Source organism: Hemitrygon akajei, chromosome 3, assembly GCF_048418815.1.
Source record: "Hemitrygon akajei chromosome 3, sHemAka1.3, whole genome shotgun sequence".
Taxonomy (NCBI): Eukaryota; Metazoa; Chordata; class Chondrichthyes; order Myliobatiformes; family Dasyatidae; genus Hemitrygon; species Hemitrygon akajei.
The window spans coordinates 170,616,653-170,641,811 of NC_133126.1; the positions used below are offsets into that span (position 1 = coordinate 170,616,653).

The following is a 25,159-nucleotide window of genomic DNA, read 5'->3' on the forward strand; positions in this document are numbered from 1 at the left end:
AAAATTACATCTCTACTCTCATTCACTTATTTTTATGGAATTAGTGGTTGAAATTACAGCCCATTATGCCACGGCTGTTTAGGGCAGAAATGAAGGTCTACCATCTCTGTCCCTGGAAACTGTGCATGTCTCAGGTAGAGACTCAGGAATACCACCACACACAGATCTAGAAGGATTCTTCATTGCTGTTTCTAGGAATTTATAGCAATCATTTCTTTTAAAAAAACTCTCATGGTAATATAAAATGCAAAGAAACAGTTAAGTAGAGGTATTGGGTAAAGTTTCAAAAGTTGGTTGAAAGAAGTTTTAAGCGTTTTCATAAGAGTGAAAATTGTGATATGGAAGGGTGCAGACAGGATCCTTGTCTGGTGATAGGCAATCGAAGGTTCTGTCAACTATGGTGAAATTACCCAAAGGGACCAATGATCCAACAGATCATTGTGGAGTATATGATGTGGAAATGTAGGATTGTAATCAAGAAATCCATAAAGACTATTGATTCAGTTGCAAATTAATTTATATATCACATCTCTGCTGAAACATACAGTGAAATTTGTGTTTACAACGAACACCATCTAAGGATATACCTATGGTTAATGGGGATATCTTGAAAGACGTGGACGTATATCAGAATCGCATAGCAGCAGCTTAAATCAGTAATAATGATAATGAAATGACTGATTTGTTAAAGCCTTTATCCCATCTGGCCTAAAATCTTCAACAATGAGATCGACCTTTAAAAATACTTCTGAAAAACACTAGCAAACCAATCAGGTCAGGGTCAATTTGGATTTGATATATAAGTCCGTGTCTTGAACTCATGGAATTAATAAAATGATGAAAATTTTGACAAGAAACTTTGATGGAACACGCATGCTGAGCTCGTTGACTTCATTAACTTTGCCTCCAACTTTCACCCTGCCCTCAAATTTACCTGGTCCATTTCCAACACCTTCCTCCCCTTTCTTGATATTTCTGTCTCCATCTCTGGAGACGGCTTATCTACTGATATCTACTATAAGCCTACCGACTCTCACAGCTACCTGGACAATTTCTCTTCCCACCCTGTCTCTTGCAAAAATGCTATCCCCTTCTTACAATTCCTCTGTCTCTGCTGCATCTGCTCTCAGGATGAGGCTTTTCATTCCAGGACGAAGGAGATGTCTTCCTTTTTTAAACAAAGGGGCTTCCCTTTTTCCACCATCAACTCTGCTCTCAAATGCATCTCTCCCATTTCCTGCATGTCTGCCCTCACCCCATCCGCCCGCCACCCCACTCAGGATAGGGTTCCGCTTCTCCTCACCTACCACTACACTAGCCTCCAGGTCCAACGTATAATTCTCCGTAATTTCGGCCACCTCCAACAGGATCCCACTACCAAGCACATCTTTCCCTCCCCACCCTTTCTGCTTTCCACAGGGATCGCTCCCTACGCGACTCCCTTGTCCACTCGTCCCCCGCATCCCTTCCCACCGATCTCCCTCCTGGCAGTTATCTTTGTAAGCGGAACAAGTGCTACACCTGCCCTTACACTTCCTCCCTTACCACCATCCAGGGCCCCAGACAGTCCTTCCAGGTGAGGTGACACTTCACCTGTGAGTTGGCTGGTGTGGTATACTGTGTCCGGTGCTCCTGGTGCGGCCTTTTATATATTGGTGAGACCCGGCACAGACTGGGAGACCGTTTCGCTGAACACCTATGCTCGGTCCACCAGAGAAAGCAAGATCTCCCAGTGGCCACACATTTTAATTCCATGTCCCATTCCCATTCTGATATGTCTATCCATGGCCTCCTCTACTATCAAGATGAATCCACACTCAGGTTGGAGGAACAACACCTTATATCCTGTCTGTGTAGCCTCCAACCTGATGGCATGAACATTGACTTCTCTAAATTCTGTTAATGCCCCTCCTCCCCTTCTTACCCCATCCTTGACATATTTAGTTGTTTGTTTTTTTCTCTCTCTCTACCCATCACTCTGCCTGTTCTCCATCTCCCTCTGGTGCTCCCCCCACCTTTCTTTCTCCCAAGGCCTCCCATCCCATGATCCTTTCCGTTCTCCAGCTTTGTATCACTTTCGCCAATCACCTTTCCAGCTCTTAGCTTTATCCCACCCCCTCTGGTCTTCTATCATTTCGCATTTCCCCCTCCCCCCACAACTTTCAAATCTCTTAGTAGCTCTCTCTTCAGTCAGTCCTGACGAAGGGTCTCGGCCCGAAACGTCGACAGTGCTTCTCCTTATAGATGCTGCCTGGCCTGCTGTGTTCCACCAGCATTTTGTGTGTGTTGTTTGAATTTCCAGCATCTGCAAATTTCCTCGTGTTTGCTCTTTTAAAGAACATCATTTATTGTAAGCAATGTAAGGATGACTTGAACAATCTAAAATGAGAGCCAGTTACTTGGAGTTATTTTAGTGGTGAATTAATGTAGGTTGTAATGCAAGACAAGTGAACAGGTTAAGCAAATTAAATGTGGAAAAATAATTTCTTTTTCAGATAGATTTTGGACTTTCCAAAGCCGATTCCCTAACTGGCTGGGCTCAGGAGTGAGATGCTATTATTCATTTACGGGTGGTCTGATCTATGGTGAAAAAGAACGATTTCTTCCAGCACCTTGGACTGGCTTCAACTTTTGGGCTTGGATCTGGAGGGGATACTATTACTATCTTTGGCAAATAAATTATTATTACAATGTTTATTTACCAAGAGAGCAAAGAACCTATAGTGGTAAGAATAAATAGAAGTTACTTAAATAATATTTTTAAATATTATTAAAAAGATCAAGGAAGCACATCAGCTAATAATAACTGGCAATTATTTCCTTAGTAATTATATTATGAATCAAACTTTTGCTTAAAATACAATTCTTTAATCGTTTAACTTTGAATAAATAAAAATTAATTATGTTTATAATGTTAAAATAAATGATAAATCTATATCAAGTTCTGCACATATAATTTTATTCTACCATTTTACACTATTTAAGTACTTAAACAGTAATTAATATGATTGTGATGAAGATGCATTTTAAACTTGTTCCATATTCACATAGCCATGTATTTTCAAGAAGGGAAGTCTCAGATCTGAAAAAATGTAGGAAAATATTTAAAGCTACCGGAATTAGTTCTGACTCTAGCACTGCTGATCCAGCTGGAGCAGCACACAAAACTCAGGTGCCAATTTCAGGAGTACTCTGGAAGTGATTTTTTTTTTAATTAATAAAAGTTGTAGTATACTCCCCAATATACTCCCTCATCTGTTTGGAACCTGTCTGAGTAGACAGCATAGACAACTTAGAATTTATTTTCAAAGTTTATTGAAATTAGACAACTCTTCTGCTAATATAAGGTAAAATACTTCAAATAGTAACATGGGTTGTCACATGAAATTACAGAAATCGTGCAATATGCATTTATACAAGAAATGTTATACTCTGTAATAAAGTAGCATATGCAGCTAATGCTTTTACTTCCCTGCAATTTTATAGAGCCTTTAAGCCTTAATTGATCTTCACTTCAGTTCCCATGAAATTACTGCATCTCTGATCTGGATGCATGTCACTCTGGTTTCATCTGTTGTTTCTATATAAGCCAAGCACCCACGTGTATAATACATAAGAATTATATCCAAGATGAGTGATTGGGGCTTCTGTGTCTGGTTTATTCCTTATAAAGTCATGTGCTCTAAGCTGATATAGTCCCTTGTCACCAGTCTTCACTGAACATTTGTTGAAACGGGGAAGAAGTCTGAATTGAACTTGGAGAGAAGCTGTCTAGACTCAACAGAAAGTCCTTAGTCAGTCAGATTGTAGATAATGCAGTTGATTGCATGGCTAAAGAAATGGTGCAGGAGGAAGAACTTAAGATACCTGGATCTTTTGGGTTCACTTTCTGGGAAGATAGGACATGTACAAGAAGGGCGAGTTACTCTACATCTAATATCCTTGCCATCATATTGATTTCACTTATCCTTGCAGGGAGGTTGCTAGTGACACTTGGGCAGTTTTAAACTATTGTGGTAGAAGGGTGGGAATGAGAGCAGGTGCAGAATTGAGAAGAAGGTCGTTGTTGGCTCAAGTACGTCTAAAAGAAAGCGCAGGCGAGGATAGATTAATGAACATGTGGGATTGAAGGTCTGAGGAGTATTTATTTTTAATGCAAGAAGAATATAGGGTGAGGTTGATGAGCTTAGAGCCTGAAGTGGTGCATGAAATTATGCTTTGCAGAAATTTGGTTGAGAGAAGCAGGTCTGTCAGTGTAACTTTCCCAGATTTAGAAGTTTTAGATTGTGTTAGGGAGGGATGTTAAAGAAGTGTGGTAGTTGCATTACTGAGCACGGAGATCAGCAACTAGACCTGAGAAAGTCATCGTGACAGGCTCATCTGGTGAGGCCATATGGTCAAAACACAGGAAGAGGAAAAGTGAGATCAAAACAATGGGATCATGCTATTGGATTCTCAATGGCCAGCGGTATCTAGTAAAATGCATATGCAAGCAGATTATGGAAAGATGCAGTCGTTCTCTCTTAGCACAAGCACCTTAGATGGGCAGAATTTGTTAAGTGAATCCAGGAGGATTTCTTGAAATAATATGCTGATAGTCCAATTAGGTAAGAGATCATAAGACCTTGCATTGAGAAAGGAGCCTGGCCAGGTGATCAATTTTGATTTTGATGGGGGAGTATTTTGGGAATAGTGATCATAATTTTATACAGAAATTACAAAAAGTGTTTACCCCTCCTTGGAAGTTTCATGTTTTATTGTTTTGCAAAATTGAATAACAGTCAATTTTCTACAAAACTACCTGCCCCTCCACCTATCTTCATATCATCTGCAAAATTTGCAACAAAGCCATCAATTCCATCATCAAAATCATTGATATATAATGTATAAAGTATTGGTCTCAATACAGACCCCTGTGGAACACCACTAGAAACTGGCAACCAAACAGAAAAAACTCTCTTTATTCCCACTCTTTGCCTTCTGCCAATCAGCCACTGTTTTATCCATGCTAGAATCTTTCCTGTAATACCATTGGCTTGTGGCTTGTTAAGCAGCTTCATGTGTAGCACCTTGTCAAAGGCCTTCTGAAAATCCAAGTACACACATCAACTGATTCTCCTTTGTCTATCCTGCTGGTTATTTCTTCAAAGATTTCCAACATATTTTTCAGGCAAGATTTTTCCCTTGAAGAAATCATGCTGACTACAGCCTACTTTACTATGTGCCGGCAAGTACCCCGAAACAGCATCCTTAACAATCGACTCCAACATTTTCCCAACCACTGAGGTCAGACTAATAGGCTTAGTTAGTCTTCTTTCTTCTTCCTGTCTCCCTTCTTGAAGCATGGACTGGCATTTGCAATTTGTCAGTCTTCTGGAACCATTCAGAATCTAATGTTTCTTGAAAGATCGTAACTAATGCCTATGCAATCTCTTCAACCACTTCTTTCTGAACCCTGTGGTGTACACCATCTGTTCCAGGTGACTTATCTACTTTCAGACTTTTCCATTTCCTAAAAAACTTCTCTCTAGTTATGGTAACATCGCACACTTCATGATCCCTGAAACCTGGAACTTCCACCATACTGCTAGTGTATTCAACAGTGAAAACTGATGCAAAATATTTATTCAGTTCATCCGCTGTTTTGTTGTTCCCCATTACTACCATTCCAGCATCACTTTCCAGCAGTCTGATATCACTCTCACCTCTCTTTGACATTTTCTATATATGAAGAAACTTTTAGTATCCTCTTTAATATCCTCTTGCATCTTTATCTGTTTAAGGACTTTTCTTTTTAGTTGTCTTACATTGGTACTTTGAAAAGCTTCCCAATCCACTAACTTCCCACTAATATTTGCTCTATTATACACCCTCTCTTTGGATTTTATGTTGGCTTTGACTTCCCTTGCTAGCCATGGTTGTGTCATCTTTCCTTTACAATACTTCTTCTTCTTTGGGATGTATATATCCTGTGCATCCTGAATTGCTTCCAGATATTCTAGCCATTGCTGCACTGCCATCATCCCTGCCACTGTTCTTTTCCAATCAATTCTAGCCAACACATCTCTCATGTTTCTAATTCCCCTTACTCCACTGTAATATTGATACACCTGACTTTAGCTTCTTCTTATCAAATATCAGGTTGAATTCAATCATATTATGATCACTTGCCCCAAGGACTCTTTTACCTTAAGCTCTCTAATCATTTCCGATTCATTGCACAACACCCAATCCAGAATAGTTGATCCCCTTGTGGGCTCAACCACGAGCTGCTTGTAATCCTGCACCAATCCAATTTTCCCAATCTACCCATGAAACGAATCCCATGTGACTATTATAACATTTCCCTTTGGCATGCATTTTTATCTCACATTGTAACTTGTATATCATGTCCGTACTGCTTTTTGGGGGTGTGTATATAACTCCTGTTAGTGTCTTTCTACCCTTTCAGTTCCTTAGATCTATCCACAATGATTCAACACATTCCTACCCTATGTGAGCTCTTTCTAATGATTTAATTTCATTTTTCACCAGTGGAGCCACAGCACCCCCTCCGCCTTGCTGCCTATCCTTTCAATACAATGTATATCCTTAAACATTAAGCTCCAAGCTATAATCTTCTTCTAGCCATAAATCAGTAATGTCTACATCATACTTGCCAATCTATATCTGTGCTACAAGCTCGTCGACCTTATTCGGTATGCTGCACGACATTCAAATATAACACCTTCAGTCCTTTATTCACTTTTCTCGATTTTGTCCACCTTTTACATTGCAGCTCATCCTGTTGACTGCAATTCTGCCCTATCATCAGTCTCTCCTTGCTAGAAATCTCATTACACCTTGCCTCTGTTTGTAAACCAATTACCTCATCTTCAGCACTATCATTCCAGTTCCCATTCTCCTACCAAATTAGTTTAAACCCACCTGAACAACTCAAGCCAATCTGCCCAGAGAGATATTGGATCCCCTTGGGCTCAGGAGTAACCCATCCTTTTGTTACAGGTCGTATTTTCCCCTAAAGAGATCCCAATGATCCATAAATCTGAACCCCTGCCCCTGCATCAGTTCCTCAGCCATAAAGTCACCTGCCAAATCATCCTCACTGATACGTGGCACAGGAAGCAATCCAGAGATTACTACCCTGGAACTCCTGTTTCTAAGCTTTCTACCTAGTTCCCTAAAATCTCTCTTCAGGACCTCCTCACCTTGTCTACCTATGTCATTAGTGCCAATATCTACCAAGACTTCTGGTACAATAATATTCCAAGGAATTGCTTAACTAGATGCTGAATATCCCACTATAAAATTCGGTCACAGTTTCAGTCAAATTGTCATACAGCACAGAAACATTTCCTTTGGCCAAACTAGTCTATACTGACCAAGTTTCCCACATTTGGTCAATATCCGTCTAAACCTTCCTATCCATTTACTTATCTAAGTGCCATTTAAATATTGTTAATGTGCTTGCCTCAACCACTTCCACTGTTGGCTCATTCCATATAGTCACCATGTACTAGGTGAAAGATCTTTTCCTCAGATTCATTTTAAATTTCTCCCCTCAAGTTCTTGATTCCCCAATTGTGGGATAAAGACTGTGTGCATTGACCCTACCTACACCTGTCACGATTCTGTACACCTCAATAAGGCCACTCCAATGAAAAAGTCCCATCTACTCATTCTTTCCATAACTTTGTCCCTCTAGACCCAATAACATCCTCTCAAATTTCCTTGCACACTTTCCAGCTGAGTGCATCTTTTTTGTAGAAGGGTAACCAAAACTGAACATAATTTTCCAAATGTAGCCTTGCTAATGTCATGGATAAATCATTTTTGAGAGCAAGGAGCTGTTCCAGTTATGTACAGATAACTAGAACTGTTCTTTAGTATTCCATTCCTTTGAATAAGTCATTTGTTTTAATAATATTTACTAAAGTAGGAAATGTATTTCGCCAGCATTGCTCCAAGCAGTGCAGAGCATGTTTTCATATGATCACTTTTAATCACTAATAATTTTTCACCGTCAAATTATTCAGAGAATGAAGTTGATCCATACAACGACTGCTGCAGAGACTCTGGCGATTATTATTTCTGTTGGCTTTACCGTTCGAGGAGACCACTAGATTATTGCTTTGGATACATTCCCCCAAGGATAGGTAATGTATTTCATATAAAGTGTACCATTTACTTTTGATAAAAGGTAGCAAGCCGTTTTTTCATCTTACTGATTTTGCCAACTTTGTTAAAAGTAGTTTAACAACTTACTGCCACAAGAAAACTGAGCACACGGGACCAGGTCTGTCATCCCTACACTTGATGTAGAGAGTTCACTATGCTGGCTCACTGCATCCTGAGATTCAGAGTTGACAAGGCCATGGACAGTGTACTGATTTTAAAAATTCAATGATTTCATTTCATTTAAAATAATTAAGTTAATTAAGACATATAAACAGAGAGATAATCATTAAATGAGTAAAACTGACTCACTCTTTCATTCCAAACCTTCAAACATTGATTCACTATTAAAATCAATGGGAATTTTGGAATTAATGCCAAGGTTGACATGATATTGGATCTGTGACCTAGGCCCTGCTTCTAAGAAAGAAAAAATTGGCTCTCTGAACCAGTAAGTAGTGGAGTCTCAGCATAAATTGATCTGCAGACTATCAGTGGCTTACCTTGATCATTCATTTTCCCTCAAAATTAATTTCATAGGGGCAGCACAAGTCTAATATGATTTCAAATAAAGATACACACTTGCATGTCACAACGCCTTTAAGCGAATTCTGATCCTGGCTATCACTATAAAATCTTGTTTTTCTGATATCTATGCATCCAAGATTCTCATGCAACTGTTAAAAAATTTCTAGTAAGTCTAAATTTTCTCAGCCATTGACTTTGAGTCAGTAGAGTTCTGGAGAACTGATGAATATCCAGAACATAGTGAATAAATTCCACTGTCCCTTTGACAATGAGAATTATGATTTAATTTTAAGCGTTAGCCAAATCCAGGCTAAAAGCCTATGCAGATTCTGGATATTACTCAAACAGTGAGCTTTATTTCAGAAAAATGTGTGTGAACAGACATTTTTAGTTTTTTTACATTTATATATAAGGGCAGTGCAATTGTAAATTGATTAGCAGCAACATCCTCTTTGATGTTTTGGTACTTCACATGATGGCAAATACTACCATTCATTTGATTTATTTCTGTGGTACTTTACATTAATAATGTTTAGCTTTAAAGTATAGAATTGCAGTGTGAATTGTTCACATTCCTTAAAAGGGTAAGGAGATGTCATATTTCAGCAACACACACATTCAGCAATTTATTTAAAGATTTATTCCAGAAATATAGTGTGTGATGTACAGTACTTTTTTTGAGCAATGCTCATGCAACTGGCACATTAATGTAACCGGTAACCTGCCTCCCTGCCCCTACTGAATAAAAAAGAAAAATATCCACATAGATTCTGGATGGCCGAGAGATATCATTGTGAGTTAAACAACCATGTATACTGATGTAGAAGGTCATCTTTATTTTCCAATTATCTACTTCAGGGTGTTGATAATTACATCCTATGACATGGTTATCAAAATTCTCAACTTCACTTTCTTCAATGATAGAGTATACTTAAATACAAATTTTTAACTTACATAAATAAAGATCAGTGTAGTAAAAATGTGTTTTTTAAAAAATCAGAGATCGTAGGATAAAACTGTGCTGTTTTGTCCACGTAAACCCGAAGTAAGATGGAATTAAGTGACTTTGAAAACCTGCTCAAAGTTGATCAAAGTCAATCTATTATATTTTAGTTCAAGTTACTTGCCCTTGACTGAGTGCTGCAGGCATGGATCTCCAAAGCCAACATGAATAAAATCAGTGTGAAATGAGCAAAAGATAAGACTCCTTCCAATTCAGTTGTTTACCACTGCCATTCCAATCCAACAGGAAGAGCTGCACTTCCTCAAGTGGCTTCCTTCTTAGTTAAAAATACTTGTTTTGTTTAAATCTACCAGGTTTCTTTTTTGGAGATCCTCACGTGGTGTCCCTGGATGGAGTAAAATACACATTTAATGGTCTGGGCGAGTTCACCTTACTAAATGTGAGAGATGAAAATGATACGGTTGTATTCAGATTACAGGGTCGAACCATCAGAGCTGGAGAAAACAGAACATCAGATGCAACAAACTTCATAGCATTGGCAGCAGAAGGACCCAATGGAACAAAGGTAATCCATATTAGTTATAAGGGATTCACATTCATTTTCATTTTATTGATGAAGTGTCTGATCTCTTTAAATGCTACACCCACTCATTCTTCAATAGGTGGAAGATCATACGTTAAAGCCCCAGTCCAGGATTTCAACTCCTAATCTGGACTAACACCTAGAAGTGCAATTGTGGAATAATACTGTTAGGTTAGACAGGCATTATCTGACACATTAAACTTAGATAACTGCCGTTCAAGTGATTAAAGATATCCTGAGAAATTCATGTGGTACTGTGTCAACTAACAGCACTAAAGGCAGCTTAATTGATCATTTATTTAGTTGCTGTTTGTGGGAAATTACAATGAAAAATCCTATTGCTAGTTTTGGATGCATGAGTGATTATATTTCCAAAAATAATAATTTTTGTGAAGTGCTTGAGATGACATCAGTAAATAAAAGATCCAGTAAATAAATGTTTTATTATCTGTATTTACTAATTTAGAATTTTATTCTTCATTTCAAATACAGTTGAAATTTTTAACCTGGAAAAAGTCATTGAAACCATTGTACATTAATTGGATTTTCTTCCTCCACAGTTGCTACCTGATCTGCTCAGAGTGTTCAGTAGATAATTTTTATCTCACCATAGTGTCTTCAATATATTCTATTTTTAAAAATAATAGTGATCCCTAAACTCTGTAAAATATTTGACATTATGCTGTTGAACAGTGAATGTGGTGCAATGCTTAAGTGACTTTCTACTGTCTCCAACTTGCTTGTTATATAGGAAAATACCAAAACATTGAAATACATCAGACTTTTAACAGGTTATTCAGGCTTATTGCAGTTCAGTGGACATGTGTCAACTGCAGTAGAGGAAGTACTTTTTTTCTATATTTCTTTAAAGCCCAGCAACTATAACAGAAAGGAGTCTTAAATAGCAGATTTTTTAAAGGAATTAATAGACTGAACACAATTGTATTTGCAAATATTTTGAACCTGTCCTTGGTTTAAATAGAGGCAGTGAAATTGTTCTCTTTTTACAGGTTCAGTGGAATCTTATTAATGACGATGAAATAATTCTTCGGGTTGATGGAAATATTATAGATGTTACAGGTTAGAGTGAATAATATTTGCCTTCATTAATTCCTATTATATGATAAAGTCAATGTAAGTTGTTGTGATGAGATGAAAAGTGTGAAACAATACCAAGCAGAACATATATGGTAGAGATCTAGTTTGGCACTAGATATGCAGCCAGTCTAAGCAGCAGCTTGGAAAGATCTTGGCCAAACCTTTCATGTTTGGACCTCATTTAAAGTTTTAGTGATCTTCTAGTACCAAATAAATGATACCAAATACAGGTTCATTCTTTTAATTGAGAGAAATGCTGTTACCATATCCCCAGTTACTGTTTCATCCACACAGTTCTACGTGCCAACCCCTGCTTCTTGGAAGTTGATGCCTTCAGGTTATCAGATCTTACACAGAAGGTGACAAAGATATATCCCTATCCTTTACCATATACGCTGACCCTACCTCTCACGCAATTAACCCTGATGCTTGAGGCAGACTTAAACTGTTTCCATCAGATGTTCACCAATCAGTAGACTAACAGTAGATCAGAGTGCATGGCTGTAACATTGTCCTGAGGACCTCTACTCCTCTGTCACACATTTTATCAGAATCACTTCCTACAAAGGGAAACCCAACACCATGATGCTTCACTCCTAGATGAGCTCAATGCCTTTTATGCTCACTTTGAAAGGGAGAATAAAACTGCACCTCTGTGAATTCCTGCAGCGCCTGGTGACCCTGTGACCTCTACCTCAGAGGTTGCCATCAAGCTGTTTTTCAAAAAAATGAACCGTAGCAAGGCAACAGGCCCTGATGGAGTATCTGCAAGGGCTCAGAAAACCTCTGCCAAACAACTGGCAGGGGCTTATAAAGACATTTTCAATCTCTCACTGCTACAGTCGAAGTTCCCACCATCTTCAAAGAGGCAACAATTATAACAGTACACAAGAAGAGCAAGGGGAGTCGTTTTAATTACTTCCATCCAGTAGCACTTACATCTACAGTGAAGAAGTGCTTTAAGACATTCGTTATGACTAGAATTAACTCCTGTCTCTGCAAGGACCTGGACCCACTGCAATCTGCCTATCACACAATTGACGCGATCTCACTGGCTCTTCACATGGCCCTAGATCACCTAAACAATGTAAATACCTATGTCAGGATGCTGTTTACTGGCTATAGCTCAGCGTTTAACATGATTATTCCTACAGTTCTGATCAAAAAGCTCCAGAACCTAGCCTTCTGTACCTCCCTCGAATACTGGATCCTCAGCTTCCTAACCGGAAGACCACAATCTGCGGATCAGAAACAGCATCTCCACCTCGCTGGCAGTCAACACCAGTGCACCTCAGGGACATGTGCTTAGCCCAGTGCTCTACTCTCTCTACATCCATGATGGTGTGGCTAGACACAGCTCAAATGCCATCTATAAACTTGCTGACGATACAACCATCATTGGCAGAATTTAAGATGATGATGAGAAGGCAGTCAGGAGTGGGATATAGCAGTTATTTGTGTGGTGCCGTAACACCAACCTTGCACTCAATATCAGCAAGACCAGAGACCTTATTGTGGACTTAGGAAAGGGTAAGATGAGGGAACAAACACCAGTCCTCATAGAGGGATCAGAAGTGGATAGAGTGAACAATTTCAAGTTCCTGGGTGTCAATATCTCTGTGGATCTAACCTGGACCCAACATATTGATACAGCTACAAAGAAGGCATGACAGCAGCTGTATTTCATTAGAAGTTTCAGAAGATTCGGTATGTCTCCAAAAACATAGAAACATAGAAAACCTAAAGCACAATATGGGCCCTTCGGCCCACAATGCTGTGCCAAACATGTACTTACTTTAGAAATTACCTAGGGTTACCCATAGCCTTCTATTTTTCTAAGCTCCATGTACCTATCCAGGAGTCACCTAAAAGACACTCGAAAGTTTCTGCAGATGTAGCTTGGAGAGCATTCTAACTGGCATCACCATCCTGTATGGGGGAGAGAGGGGTTAGTGCACAGGATCAAAGTAAACTTAGTCATTTCCATCATGAACACTAGCCTTTGTTGTATCCAGGACATCTTCAAGGAGTGGTACCTCAAAGGAGGTGTCCATATTAGGGACCCCCATCACCCAAGTTGTGCCTTGTTCTAGAAACATAGAAATATAGAAAACCTACAGCACAATACAGGCCCTTTAGCCCACAAAGCTGTGCCGAACATGTCCTTACCTTAGAACTACCTAGGCTTACCCATAGCTCTCTATTTTTCTAAGCTCCATGTATCCATCCTGGAGTCTCTTAAAAGACCCTATCGTTTCCGCCTCCAGCACCACCGCCGGCAGCCCATTCCACGCACTCACCACTCTCTGCATAAAAAACTTACCCCTAACATCTCCTCTGTACCACCTTCCAAGCACCTTAAAACTATGCCCTCTTCTGCTGGCCATTTCAGCCCTGGGAAAAAGCCTCTGACTATCCACATGATCAATGTCTCTCGTTATCTTGCACACCTCTATCAGGTCACGTCTCATCCTCTGTCACTCCAAGGAGAAAAGGCCGAGTTCACTCAACCTATTCTCATAAGGCATGATCCCCAATCCAGGCAACATCCTTGTAAATCTCCTCTGCACCCTTTCTATGGTTTCCACGTGCTTTCTGTAGTGAGGCGACCAGAATTGAGCACAGTACTTACTCCAAGTGGGGTCTGACCAGGGTCCTATATAGCTACAACATTACCTCTCGGCTCTTAAACTCAATCCCACGATTGATGAAGGCCAATGCACCATGTGCCTTCTTAACCACAGAGTCAACCTGCATAGCAGCTTTGATTGTCCTATGGACTCGGACCCCAAGATCCCTCTGATCCTCTACACTGCTAAGATTCTTACCATTAGTACCATATTCTGCCATCATATTTGACATACCAAAATGAACCACCTCTCACTTATCTGGGTAGAACTCCATCTGCCACTTCTCAGCCCAGTTTTGCATCCTATCAATGTCCCACTATAACCTCTGACAGCCCTTCACACTATCCACAACACCCGCAACCTTTGTGTCATCAGCAAATTTACTAACCCATCCCTTCACTTCCTCATCCAAGTCATTTATAAAAATCACAAAGAGTAGGGGTCCCAGAACAAATCCCTGAGGCACACCACTGGTCACCAGCCTCCATGCAGAATATGACCCATCTACAACCACTCTTTGCCTTCATCAGGAGGGAGGTTCAAAAGTGTAAAAGCACACACTCAATGATTCAGCAATGGCTTCTTCCCCTCTACCATCCAATCTCAGAATGGACATTTAACCCATGAACACTTTTTTCTTTCTCATTTGTATTGTATTATGCTGCTACCAAAAGTCAACAAATTTCATGATATATTCCAGTGATATTAAATATGATTCTGATTCTTTTTAAATTCCATGCCACTTTCTGGTCTTAAGTTCCCTGTCTATTTATCCTTGCCAGCTTCTGGTCTTGCTATAGGTGATAATCAGTCAGCAGGAGACAGTAGTCAGAGACATTCATGTCAGAGGATCTGACCGTGCATGTTGGTTGACACACAAACTAGAAATGTCCTTGCCTGACTGACTTATCTGGTCTCCAGCAACTGTGCTATGGTGGGGTTGAAATCTGTGTGGATGCTGAAGACCTACGCTGAGTTTAATCTTAATGTATTGTACATAGTTTTTAAATTATTTATTAATACTCTTTTACATGTTTTAATTTTAAGTGGGATTTGACACAAACATATTTTTCTGAAGAAGCCCTTTTGTCATATGAATTCAATTAATATTTCTTCTCTTGAGTAGGTCAATATAGCTTAAGGTAAAATATCTGTATTTTTTTCACAGATAATTCCAGCTACATAAATCAAGTGACTGTACAGATCACAGACAACAATGAGACACAGGCCAGTTTTGAGGGTGGAACATCGATTACAGTTTCAGGAAAAAGGGGAGCTTTGTCCTTCACTACTGCCTTAGATAATTCTTTTAAAAACAAAACAGAAGGGCTCTTGGGTGAGTGATACCACCATCTTCAGGAATATACCTATTGTACAACGGCTGTGGAGTCACAAAATTGTTTTAATTCACCTCACAATCATTTCTCAGCTTGTTATAGGGCAATTTCCTTGTCTGCCAATAATAGAAGAGCAATGACCTCTTTACAGCCTCTAAAGCTAACATTGTTTTACAGTCTGCTTTTTTTGGTTTCAAAAATAAACATTATTCTTAATAAAAATGCACAGAAAGAAACTGTGCAAAAACTGTTTACCTTCATGGTTGTTATTATGACACATGCACGTAAATCGATAAGACCAGGTTATCCTGGCTCACTCGGATTCTTCACCAATCGTATCATTCTGCTTGCCATCACCTCATCATAGATAAGCTCTTGTGTTCTCCTTGCTCCTCATTTATTATCTATGTAATTTTAAACTTGTTTCATTTCTAACTTTACCCAGTAATGAAAGTTAATTGGTCTGAACATCTACCTCAATATTTCTCACCACAGATGCTGGCTATACTGCTGAGTATTTCTCTCCTTTTAGTTTTCAGTCAGAATTCCATCACTTTGCTTGTGGCTGCGAGTATCTATGTCCCAGACAGTGTTATACCTACTATGGCATCCTTCCTTTTCTTTCCCCTTCCTGCATCTTCATATGAACTGCATTGGGTTGTCCACCCTCCTGAATTCCCTGCAGACAACAATATCCTCCTTCTGAGGATTGTGCATCATCACTGACCTGTCCTTTGCAGATCCTTCTGTCCGTGGCCAATGCCCAAATCCAGTCTACTATCAAATATTAGTCTGTTAGATAATTGTACTGTCCAGGAAGCTCTACCCTTATCTAATGCACCGCAATATCTATTCTCCAGCTCCGTAACCTTGTTTCATAATATACAGATGCTTAATGCAGGATTAATTGCTGGGAATCTCTGCCTTGCACCAATTCTCATATTGGCTTAGTGCATGCCTATTCAAATTTGTTTTACATTTTAATGAGCCAAGATTTCACTTACTTTATATCTACCTTGCTTTTAAATTAACTGCTTTCTTATAAGTTAGTATCTAAATGTAAGTTATTTTTAGTCTGCTGTATGATATAAGTAAAATTTGCATTAAATGTAAATATGTCCAATCTGAAGCTGACATGAAGCACCAGAAGTGTTGAAGGCACAAACAACAGTTCTGCACCAAATTATCATGTTGACCAAATTGCTGTCAGTTCAAATTTTGTTTGCATGTTTTATGAAGTATCTTAAAGGAAGAAATCAAGTGAAGGAGAGGTTCTGCTGATCTCATCTCCAATATTTATCCCTCAGTGAATATCACAAAATAGAATGATCTGACTCTGTGTGTGAAAACTGGCATACTTCTTGCATTAGAAAAGTAATTACTGGTAAATAATTAACTGGTTATAAAATCCTTTGGAATTAGTTCATAAAATATGCTACGTAAGTACATTTTGTCTCTGAGCTTGGATGATTTTTTGCTGAGATGCATTGTTATAAATGTACATGAAAAATAAATCTCAAGGATCTTTTCGTGTAATTTTACTTTTCCTGCATGTTTATATCTTCTTAATGTGCATGGTGATGTGGAATAACAAAATGAGAAATTTAAATCTGAACAAAACCTGCAGTAACATCCTTTCCCATTTTTGCATCTAGGAGTCTGGAATGATGATAAGACTGATGACTTCAAAGCTGCTGATGGACAGTATCTTGAGTTTGATGGAACTAATTTGCCCAATGACAGTCAGATTTTCTTTGACTTTGGCCTCACGTGTAAGCCATAGTTTTCATGTATTTTGATATATTGCTGGTAGTTAATTAAGTTATTTGCCTATTATTTAATCATATGGTAATTATAACATAATTCTGATTACATCTATTTGTGTATGTGTTTTCCAGGGAAAATAACAGAGAATAACAGTGTATTTACGTACAACACAACTGAAGGAGAGAGTTGGTATACTTACAACAACAACAGTTTTGTACCTAAGTTTTATGATGAGCTTTTGCAAACCATAGACAAAGAGAAAATTGACAAAGCTAATGAAACTTGTAAAGGGAATGATGACTGCATTTTTGATGTCTTGAGTACCGATGATTTTGCCTTTGGAGCCTCAACATTACAAAGTGTGACATCATTTGCAGCACAGAACAGTACAATGAGTATGTATTACTCGCATGTTTGCAATGCTATCATTATCACTGGCACGGGTTATTCACAAAGTTATTACTGGGGATGGATTTTAGCCAAGAGTTTTCTGTTGAGATCAGATCGGAGTGTGGGTAACCTATCGTTAATTTCAAAATTTAGCTGATTGTGGTGAGATTATTTTGTATCCACGTTACAAACACAGAAACCATATTTTCATTAGCTCTGCTTTTGCAGGGATAAAATCTGTGTGACACATCGATACTACAATGTCCAGATGTTTATTTTAGCTACTCTTTCAGCCCCTTGCACATAGATATTGCATTTTGATTCATAAATAATGAAAAATGTTATCAACCTGTTATTATGACAGCATCTTTTAATCCAATTAATTTATGTGATAGGAAGCAACAGAATAGGATATGAACTATTCAGTAGAATATGATATTGTAATTTAATTTTGCTGATGTTATTCTGAACTTTAAAAACACTTTAAATGTTCTAGGACTGAAAATTCTATTAATTATAGTAGAATTAATTTTATTACGATGAGCTCACTTAAAATGTTTGACAGCTCCCTGAATAGTGAAATTGTGTAGCAGTCCTGCAAGCAGAAAACCTGCTTTAGATTGAGAAGCCATGGAATGCAGTAGTATGCAATCGACATCACTGGTTTGATACTGAAGCCTACATTTGCACATAAAGCCATTCAAGTGCTTAGAATGTGAGAGAATGTGTTTGCTGTGGGCTCATGGTTTCTCCAATCTAAATTAAAGTGCTTTTCCTGTCTCTTCCTCACCAGCTTTTGGGAAATTTGCCTGTAATGCATGAGGTGGATTAATCCCCAGGGCCTAAGACTTTGTGCGAGGCTAGGGAAGAAACTATGGAGGCCTATGTGGAGATATTTGCTTCATTGTTAGCCACTGGTGTATTTCTAGAACACTGGATGGTGACTAAAATTGTTCTGTTGTTTAAGAAGGATAGCAAGGAAATGCCAAAGAACCAGATAACTGATGTCAGTGGTGGGAAAATTACTAGAATGGATCTTGAGGGACAGGATCTACCGGTATTTGGATAGACAATATATGATTGGGAAGAGTTCAACTTGGCTCTGTGCATGGAAAGTCATATTTGACAAATTTTTGAGAGACCTTTTGAAGAGGTAATCAAAAAGGTAGATGAGAGTAAGCCAGTGGATATTGCCAATCTGAGCATTAGTAAGGATTTTGATAAAGTCCCAAATGGTAGGCTGGTCTGGAAGGGCAGGCCCCATGGAATCCAGCAGAACTAATTAGGTGAATTCAAAATCAGCTTTAAGGTAGAGAGCCGAGGGAGGTAATTGAAGGTTGTTTCTCAGTATGGAGGCCAGTGACTAATGATATGCTGCAGGGGTCAGTGTTGGAACCCTTGTTATTTGTTACTTTTATAAATGATTTGGTTGTGAATGCACAAGGCCAGGACAGTAGATCTGTGGATGACTCAAAATGGATCGTTATTATAGTGAGGAAGGTTATCCTAGACAGCAGGGAGCATCGGGAAGTGGTCAAGAAATATAAGGCACTGACTATAGCAGTTGTGATATTATGTTACAGTTGTGTACATCATTGGTAGGGCTATATGTGAAGTACTATGTACAGTTTTTATTGTTCCATTATAGAAAAGTTGTGGTTAAACTAGAATGAGGACAGAGAAGATTTACAATGATGTTGCAGGACTAGAAGGCCTGAGTTAAAGGAAGTTAGCCAGGCTAGGTTTTTATGGAATGTAAGAGAATGAAGGGTGAACATATATGTTTAAATTGTGAGAGACATGGATAAGGTGGTTGGTAAAAGTCTTTTCCCCAGGGTTACAAGAGTTTAAAACTAGAAGCCATAGTTCTGGTTGGGAATGAAGAGATTTACAAGAGACCAGAAGGAAAACTTTATCATGCAGAGGGTGGTGAATATATAGAATAAGTGACCAGAGAAAGTGGTTGAGGCAGGTACAATAGTGTCATTTAGGAAGCACTTGGATAGGTACGTGGAGAAAAGAGGATTGTTGGGATATGAGCCCAATGCAAGAAATTGGGACAAGCTTGGGGCATAGTAGTTGGCTGGATTTATTGGGCCAAAGGGCCTGTATCCATGCTGTATTGTCCTATGACCAGGCAAGCCTGGCATGAATGCCCCCACTATCTTCTATATTACTGTACATGTTGCTTATTTTTGAGGAGTGACGATGGATGACTACCGTCAACTTCACAATGTGACTTCAGTCACAGGAGATGCACAAATCCTGTGCTATGTGAATGCTAATTTGAGGCAAAACACAGTGCCATGGTGGTTAAAACAACAAACTCTTTCTCTGTGTCATCCTGAGGTCTGAGGCTTGCAATACTTATGGCTCTTGCATATTGTGTGTTAGAGAATTGCTCGCTCACAGCTGCCTATGAATCCGCTCTGAATCCTTTACGTGTCACCTGACTATTGTGGGTTTAAAACAAGGAAGTATTCCTAGTTCCCCATCTCTTAATGTGCTTGAATTTCTTGTGACTGAAACAAAATACATAATAATTTTTGTGTAAAGTTGTTTGCACATTGAAGGTAATATAAGGCGGATTTCATTTTGACAGATAATTTCCCACCAAACATCACTGGAGATTCATCTATTCAAACTCGGCTTGGTGAACCTGTATTTGTTCTTTACACCGCTGTTGATGCCAATGATGACCCTGTGACCTTTTCGGTGTTGACTAATTCATCAGATATCACGATGACAGGTAACGTTCGGCTGCTCTTGGTTCCTACCATGTGTTTACAGCTCCAGTCTCTTATTAGATTGAGATATGATATTTTGATGATAGGTTTCTGAACATCCACAGTTAGCAGCAAAGGAGATACTTGAGAAAGATTTGTGCCTGATGGAAGGGGACAAATTTGATCATATTTACATATTATTACAGAAATTAATTCAAATTAAATTTTCAAAACCTCATCAAAGTGATGAAATTTTGATGAAATTATGAAATTTTTCCTGATGGAATTCTCAGCATTTTCCCATGAGTATATTCTCCCCAGAATACAGATTCCTCCTTCTGATTTGAATCTAATTTGTTTCTAATTTGAATCTGATTTGTTTGATTAACTGCCTTTCTTTAGTTAAGTTTGGGATCATGTCTCAATGGCAAGACCAGTAATTATCCATAAAGCTACATTTTTCAATCGTTGTCATCTTTCTGGTGAAGATATCTTCATAGTGCTCTGGAATAAGGAGTTCCAGGATTTAGACTTGATGATGACTGATACAGAGGAAAAAGGAAGCATAAAACATGAATCGTGAAAGTAAAGATGGGGAATGCCCATAAAGAGAATAAAAACTGCAGGGAGGCATTCGAAAAGGAAATTAAGAGGGCAAGGGCAGGTCACAAAATATCACTGGCAGACATGTTTAATTTAATCATGCCAATTTAAAAAAATCTTAGGATGGAGTAACCAGAGGAAGAGAAAAGTCCATTGGGGATAACAGGGGCAAACTGTGTATGCTACCAGAAATATAGTTGAGGTTCCAAGTGAATACTTTGCATCTGTATTCATAAAGGAAAGAGATTCTGCATTTGGAAATAATTACAAATGGGAAGATGAAATTCTGCTGCAAATCTTCATAAATAAAGTGGAACCACTCAATATCTCAACAAGCGTCAAGTTAGATAAGTTCTCAGGACAGGATGAGATTTATCAGAGATTGCAATAGGAGAGATGGAGAGAGACTGGTGGAGCTCCTGATAATATTGTTGTATCTTTCCTGGCCATGGATGTGGTTAAAGAGGACTGGAGGACAGCAAATATGGTCCAAGAAACAGGGAAAACCTTCCATTATAGCCAAACATCATCATAAAGCATTTGCTGGAAAGATTTTCTGACAAACAGAATAACTTACATAGGCAAGAACTAATCATGTGTAGGCAGCATGGAAGCAGTCTTTTTGAGCAAAATGAATATATTTTTTAAAAAGGTAACCAAGTTTACTGACAAGGGCAATGAAGTAGTGTGATTTACGAAGATTGCTGTAACTACCTTTGACAATGTCCCTCATGAGAGAATGCTATAAAAAGTTTGGATCTATCGGATCCTGTGTGAGTTGGCAAAATTGGATTCAAAATTAGCATTGCAGAAGGAGACAGAGAGCAATAGTAGAGGACTGTGTCTGTGATTGGATGTCTGTGTTTCGTTAGGATCACTGCTGGGATATTTGCTGTTTGTAATATATATTTCGTTGGAGTTGAGAGTGTGGAGGGGGACAGCATTAGGCTGTAGGGTGATATTGATGTGGTGGTGAACTAGGCTGAAAAATGGCAGATGGAGCCTAATCCTGATAAATGTAAGGTGATGCATTTTGGAAGCATTAATGAGTCTATGACGCATCATGCATTGACAGGTCCTAGAGAATAATGGAGAGCAGGGTGATTTTGTGCAAAGTCAGAGATCCTTGAAGTTGCCGTGAGAGCAGATACATTGTTCAGAAGGATTAAGAATAACAAGCTGTGATTAGTCAGGCTATTAAAATCAAGACCAAGAAGGTAAAGCTCTAAATCTATTAAATGCTTTTCAGGCATCATTTGGGGTACGAGATGCAGTCTTGGCCACCATGCTATAAGAAAGGTATGAAAGCATTGGAGAGCGTGCAGGGGTAATATACCAAGATTTCACTTGGATGGAGCACAGGGAGAGACATGAGAGGCCTAATCTTATTTCCATGGAATGGAGGAAGTTAAGAGAGGCTGTGTTTGAGTTATAGAAAATAATGAGGGGTGGGAAATTATGGTAGGGTACACTGCATGAATCTTTTCCCCATACCAGAGAAGAGTAAGGCAAGGTATAGATTTAGGGTAAGTAGTAAGAGACGTAGAGAGATCTAAGGGAGAACGTTTATATCCAGAGAGTGATGAATACCTGGAATGCATGTCGTGGAAACAGAGCTGCTATAAACATTTGAGAGGCAATTAGATGAGAACTTGAAATACTTAAGCACTGAACATTACAAGCCAAGTACTAGAGTAGTGGATAGACACAGCTGGGTGCCCGCTGGCCAGTCTGAAACTGGTGGGCCAAATGGCTAATTTCTATGTCATGTGACTGTATAAAGCTAGATCGAATGTCAAAAATAAATTCTCTACCTATATCCTCCCATAGCATCCTGTAGTGAATCCAGTGGTTATAATTCCACTGTGAGGCCATAAATAAGCAGAAAGGTGTTTCAGTGAAATGGTAGTCATTCTAATTTCCTTACCCAACCCCCTCCATTCTGGCTTCTTCCCCAATCCTTTCTTGTTGTGACAAAGGGTCTCAGCTCAAAATGTCAAGGAAATGGTTCAGGCGGTAGTATTTCACATTTTTGTATTATTGGGATCTCTTCTGGGGAAGGTATGACTTTTACAAAAAGGACAGGTTACACCTGAACCTGAGGAAACCAATATCCAGGTTTGCTAGAGCTGTTGGGGAGGGTTTAAATGAATTTGGCAGGAGGATTGGAACTGGAGTAAAAGGGCTGAGGATCGAGGCAGTTGGTATTCAAGTAGATGCTGAATGTAGTGAGACCATGTAGAAGAACAGCCAGTAGGATGAGTTGCAGTGTAACATGGGGACAGAATTGAAAGTGATGAATACAGTACTGAAGGTGTTTAATCTGAAAGCACACAGTATATGGAATAAGGTAGATGATTGTGCAGTGCAGTTAGAGATTGGCAGGCGTGACACTGTGGGCATCGCTGAGTTATAACGAAAAGAAGATCATAGTTTGGAGTTAAGCTTCCAAGGATACACATTGTATTCAAAGGACAAGCAGGGAGGCAGAGGGGTTGGGGAGTCTTTGTTGGTAAGATATGAAATCAGATCCTCAGAAGGACGTGACATAGCATTGGAAGAGGTAGAATCCTTGAGGTACAGTTTAGAAACTGCAAGAGGAAAATGACCCTGATTGGAGTTATATACAGGCCTCCAAATGGTAGCCATGATGAGGGACACAGGTTATAATGGGAGATAGAAAAGGCATGTAAAAATGTTACAATACTCATGGGGGATTTCAATATGCAAATAAATTGTGAAAACCAGATTGGTGTTGAATGCCAAGAAGTGGAATTTATAGAATGCCTGCATGATGGCTCTTTAAAACAGATTGTGATTGAGCCTATTAAGGAAAAGGCAAATCCGGATTGGGTTTTGTGTAATGGAACAGATTTAATCAGAGACTTCAAGGTAAAGAAACCCTTAGGAGGTAGTGTTCATAATATGATAGTATTCACCCTGCAGTTTGAGAGAGAGAGAGATGTATCAGTATGACAGTGGAGTAAAGGAAATTGCTTGGGAAGCTTTGGAGTCAATTATTAAAGATGCGGTTTTGGGAGCATATGATAAAATAGGCCAAAATCAGCATGGTTTCCTTAAGGGGAAATCTTGGCTCTGAGTATAAGAAATACTACTAAATCATTGGAAAGAGATGATATAGGATTGGAAGGTGTACAGTCTCTATGGATGAGTTAAGAAATGGCAAGGGTAAAAGGACCCTAATGCCAGTTGTATACAGGCCACCAAACAGCAGCCAGGATGTGGATTACAAATTACAGCAGGAGATAGAAAAAGCATGTCAGAAAGGCCATGTCATGATAATCGTTGGGGATTCAAACATGAAAGTGGATTGGGAAAACCAGGTCAGTACAGGACTTCAAGAGAGAGAATTTGTAGAATGTCTAAGGGATGACTTTTTAGGACAGCTTGTTGTTGAGCCCACTAGGGGATTAGCTGTGCTGGATTGGGTGTTGTGCAATGATCCAGAGGTGATAAGAGAGCTTACTTTTAAGGAACCATTAGGGAAAAGTGATCACAATATGATCGAGTTCACATTGAAATTTAAGAGGGAAAAAAATAAAATACAATTTGGTGGTATTTCAGTGGAATACTGTAAAGGAAATTACAATGGCATGAGAGAAGAACTGGCCGAAGTTGACTGGAAAGGGATATTTGCAGGAAGGACAGCAGAACAGCAATGGCTGGAGTTTCTGCAAAAAATAAGGGAAGTGCAAGACAAATTTATTCCAAATAAGAAAACATTTTCAAAGGGAAGAAAGACATAAAGGGTAAAAGAGAGTCAAAGGTTGATACAGGACCAATACAAAATGACACTGGAGATGGAGATGGAGATGGAAATGTTGAATTTCCCCATGGGGATGAATAAAGTATCTATCTATCTATCTATCTATCTATCTATCTATATTGTAATGAGAGATGCAGAGATGGCAGAGGAACTGAATGCATATTCTGCATCAGGCTTCACAGTGGAAGACGTCTGCAGTGCACTGGACATTCAAGAGTGTCAGGGAACTGAAAATTACGACTGAGAAGGTGCTCAGGAAGCTTAATGGTCTGAGGGTGGGTAAATCTCCTGGACCTGATGGAATGCACCCTTGGGTTCTGAAGGAAGTAGCTGGAGAAATTGTGGAGGCATTAACGATGATCTATCAAGAATCGATAGATTCTGGCATTGTACTGGATGATTGGAAAATAGCAAATGTTACTCTGCTACTTAAGAAGGGTGGGAGACAGCAGAAAGGAAACTATAGACCTGTTAACCTGACATCAGTAGTTGGGAAGTTGTTGGAATCGATTGTTTGGGATGAGATTATGGAGTACCTGGAGGCACATGACAAAATAGGCCAAAGCTAGCA

General features: G+C 39.0%; 1 protein-coding gene across 1 annotated transcript in view; it reads left to right on the plus strand.

Annotated features, from left to right (window-relative positions):
• LOC140724598 (uncharacterized) overlaps nt 1-25,159 on the plus strand; it is a 234,717-nt gene that overhangs the window by 98,038 nt on the left and 111,520 nt on the right. The window contains exons 37-44 of the mRNA XM_073039023.1: nt 2,496-2,726; nt 8,037-8,156; nt 10,021-10,232; nt 11,261-11,330; nt 15,147-15,314; nt 16,971-17,087; nt 17,214-17,477; nt 20,075-20,221. Of these exons, the coding sequence (XP_072895124.1) occupies nt 2,496-2,726; nt 8,037-8,156; nt 10,021-10,232; nt 11,261-11,330; nt 15,147-15,314; nt 16,971-17,087; nt 17,214-17,477; nt 20,075-20,221 (1,329 nt within the window). The remainder of the gene's footprint in view (nt 1-2,495; nt 2,727-8,036; nt 8,157-10,020; nt 10,233-11,260; nt 11,331-15,146; nt 15,315-16,970; nt 17,088-17,213; nt 17,478-20,074; nt 20,222-25,159) is intronic.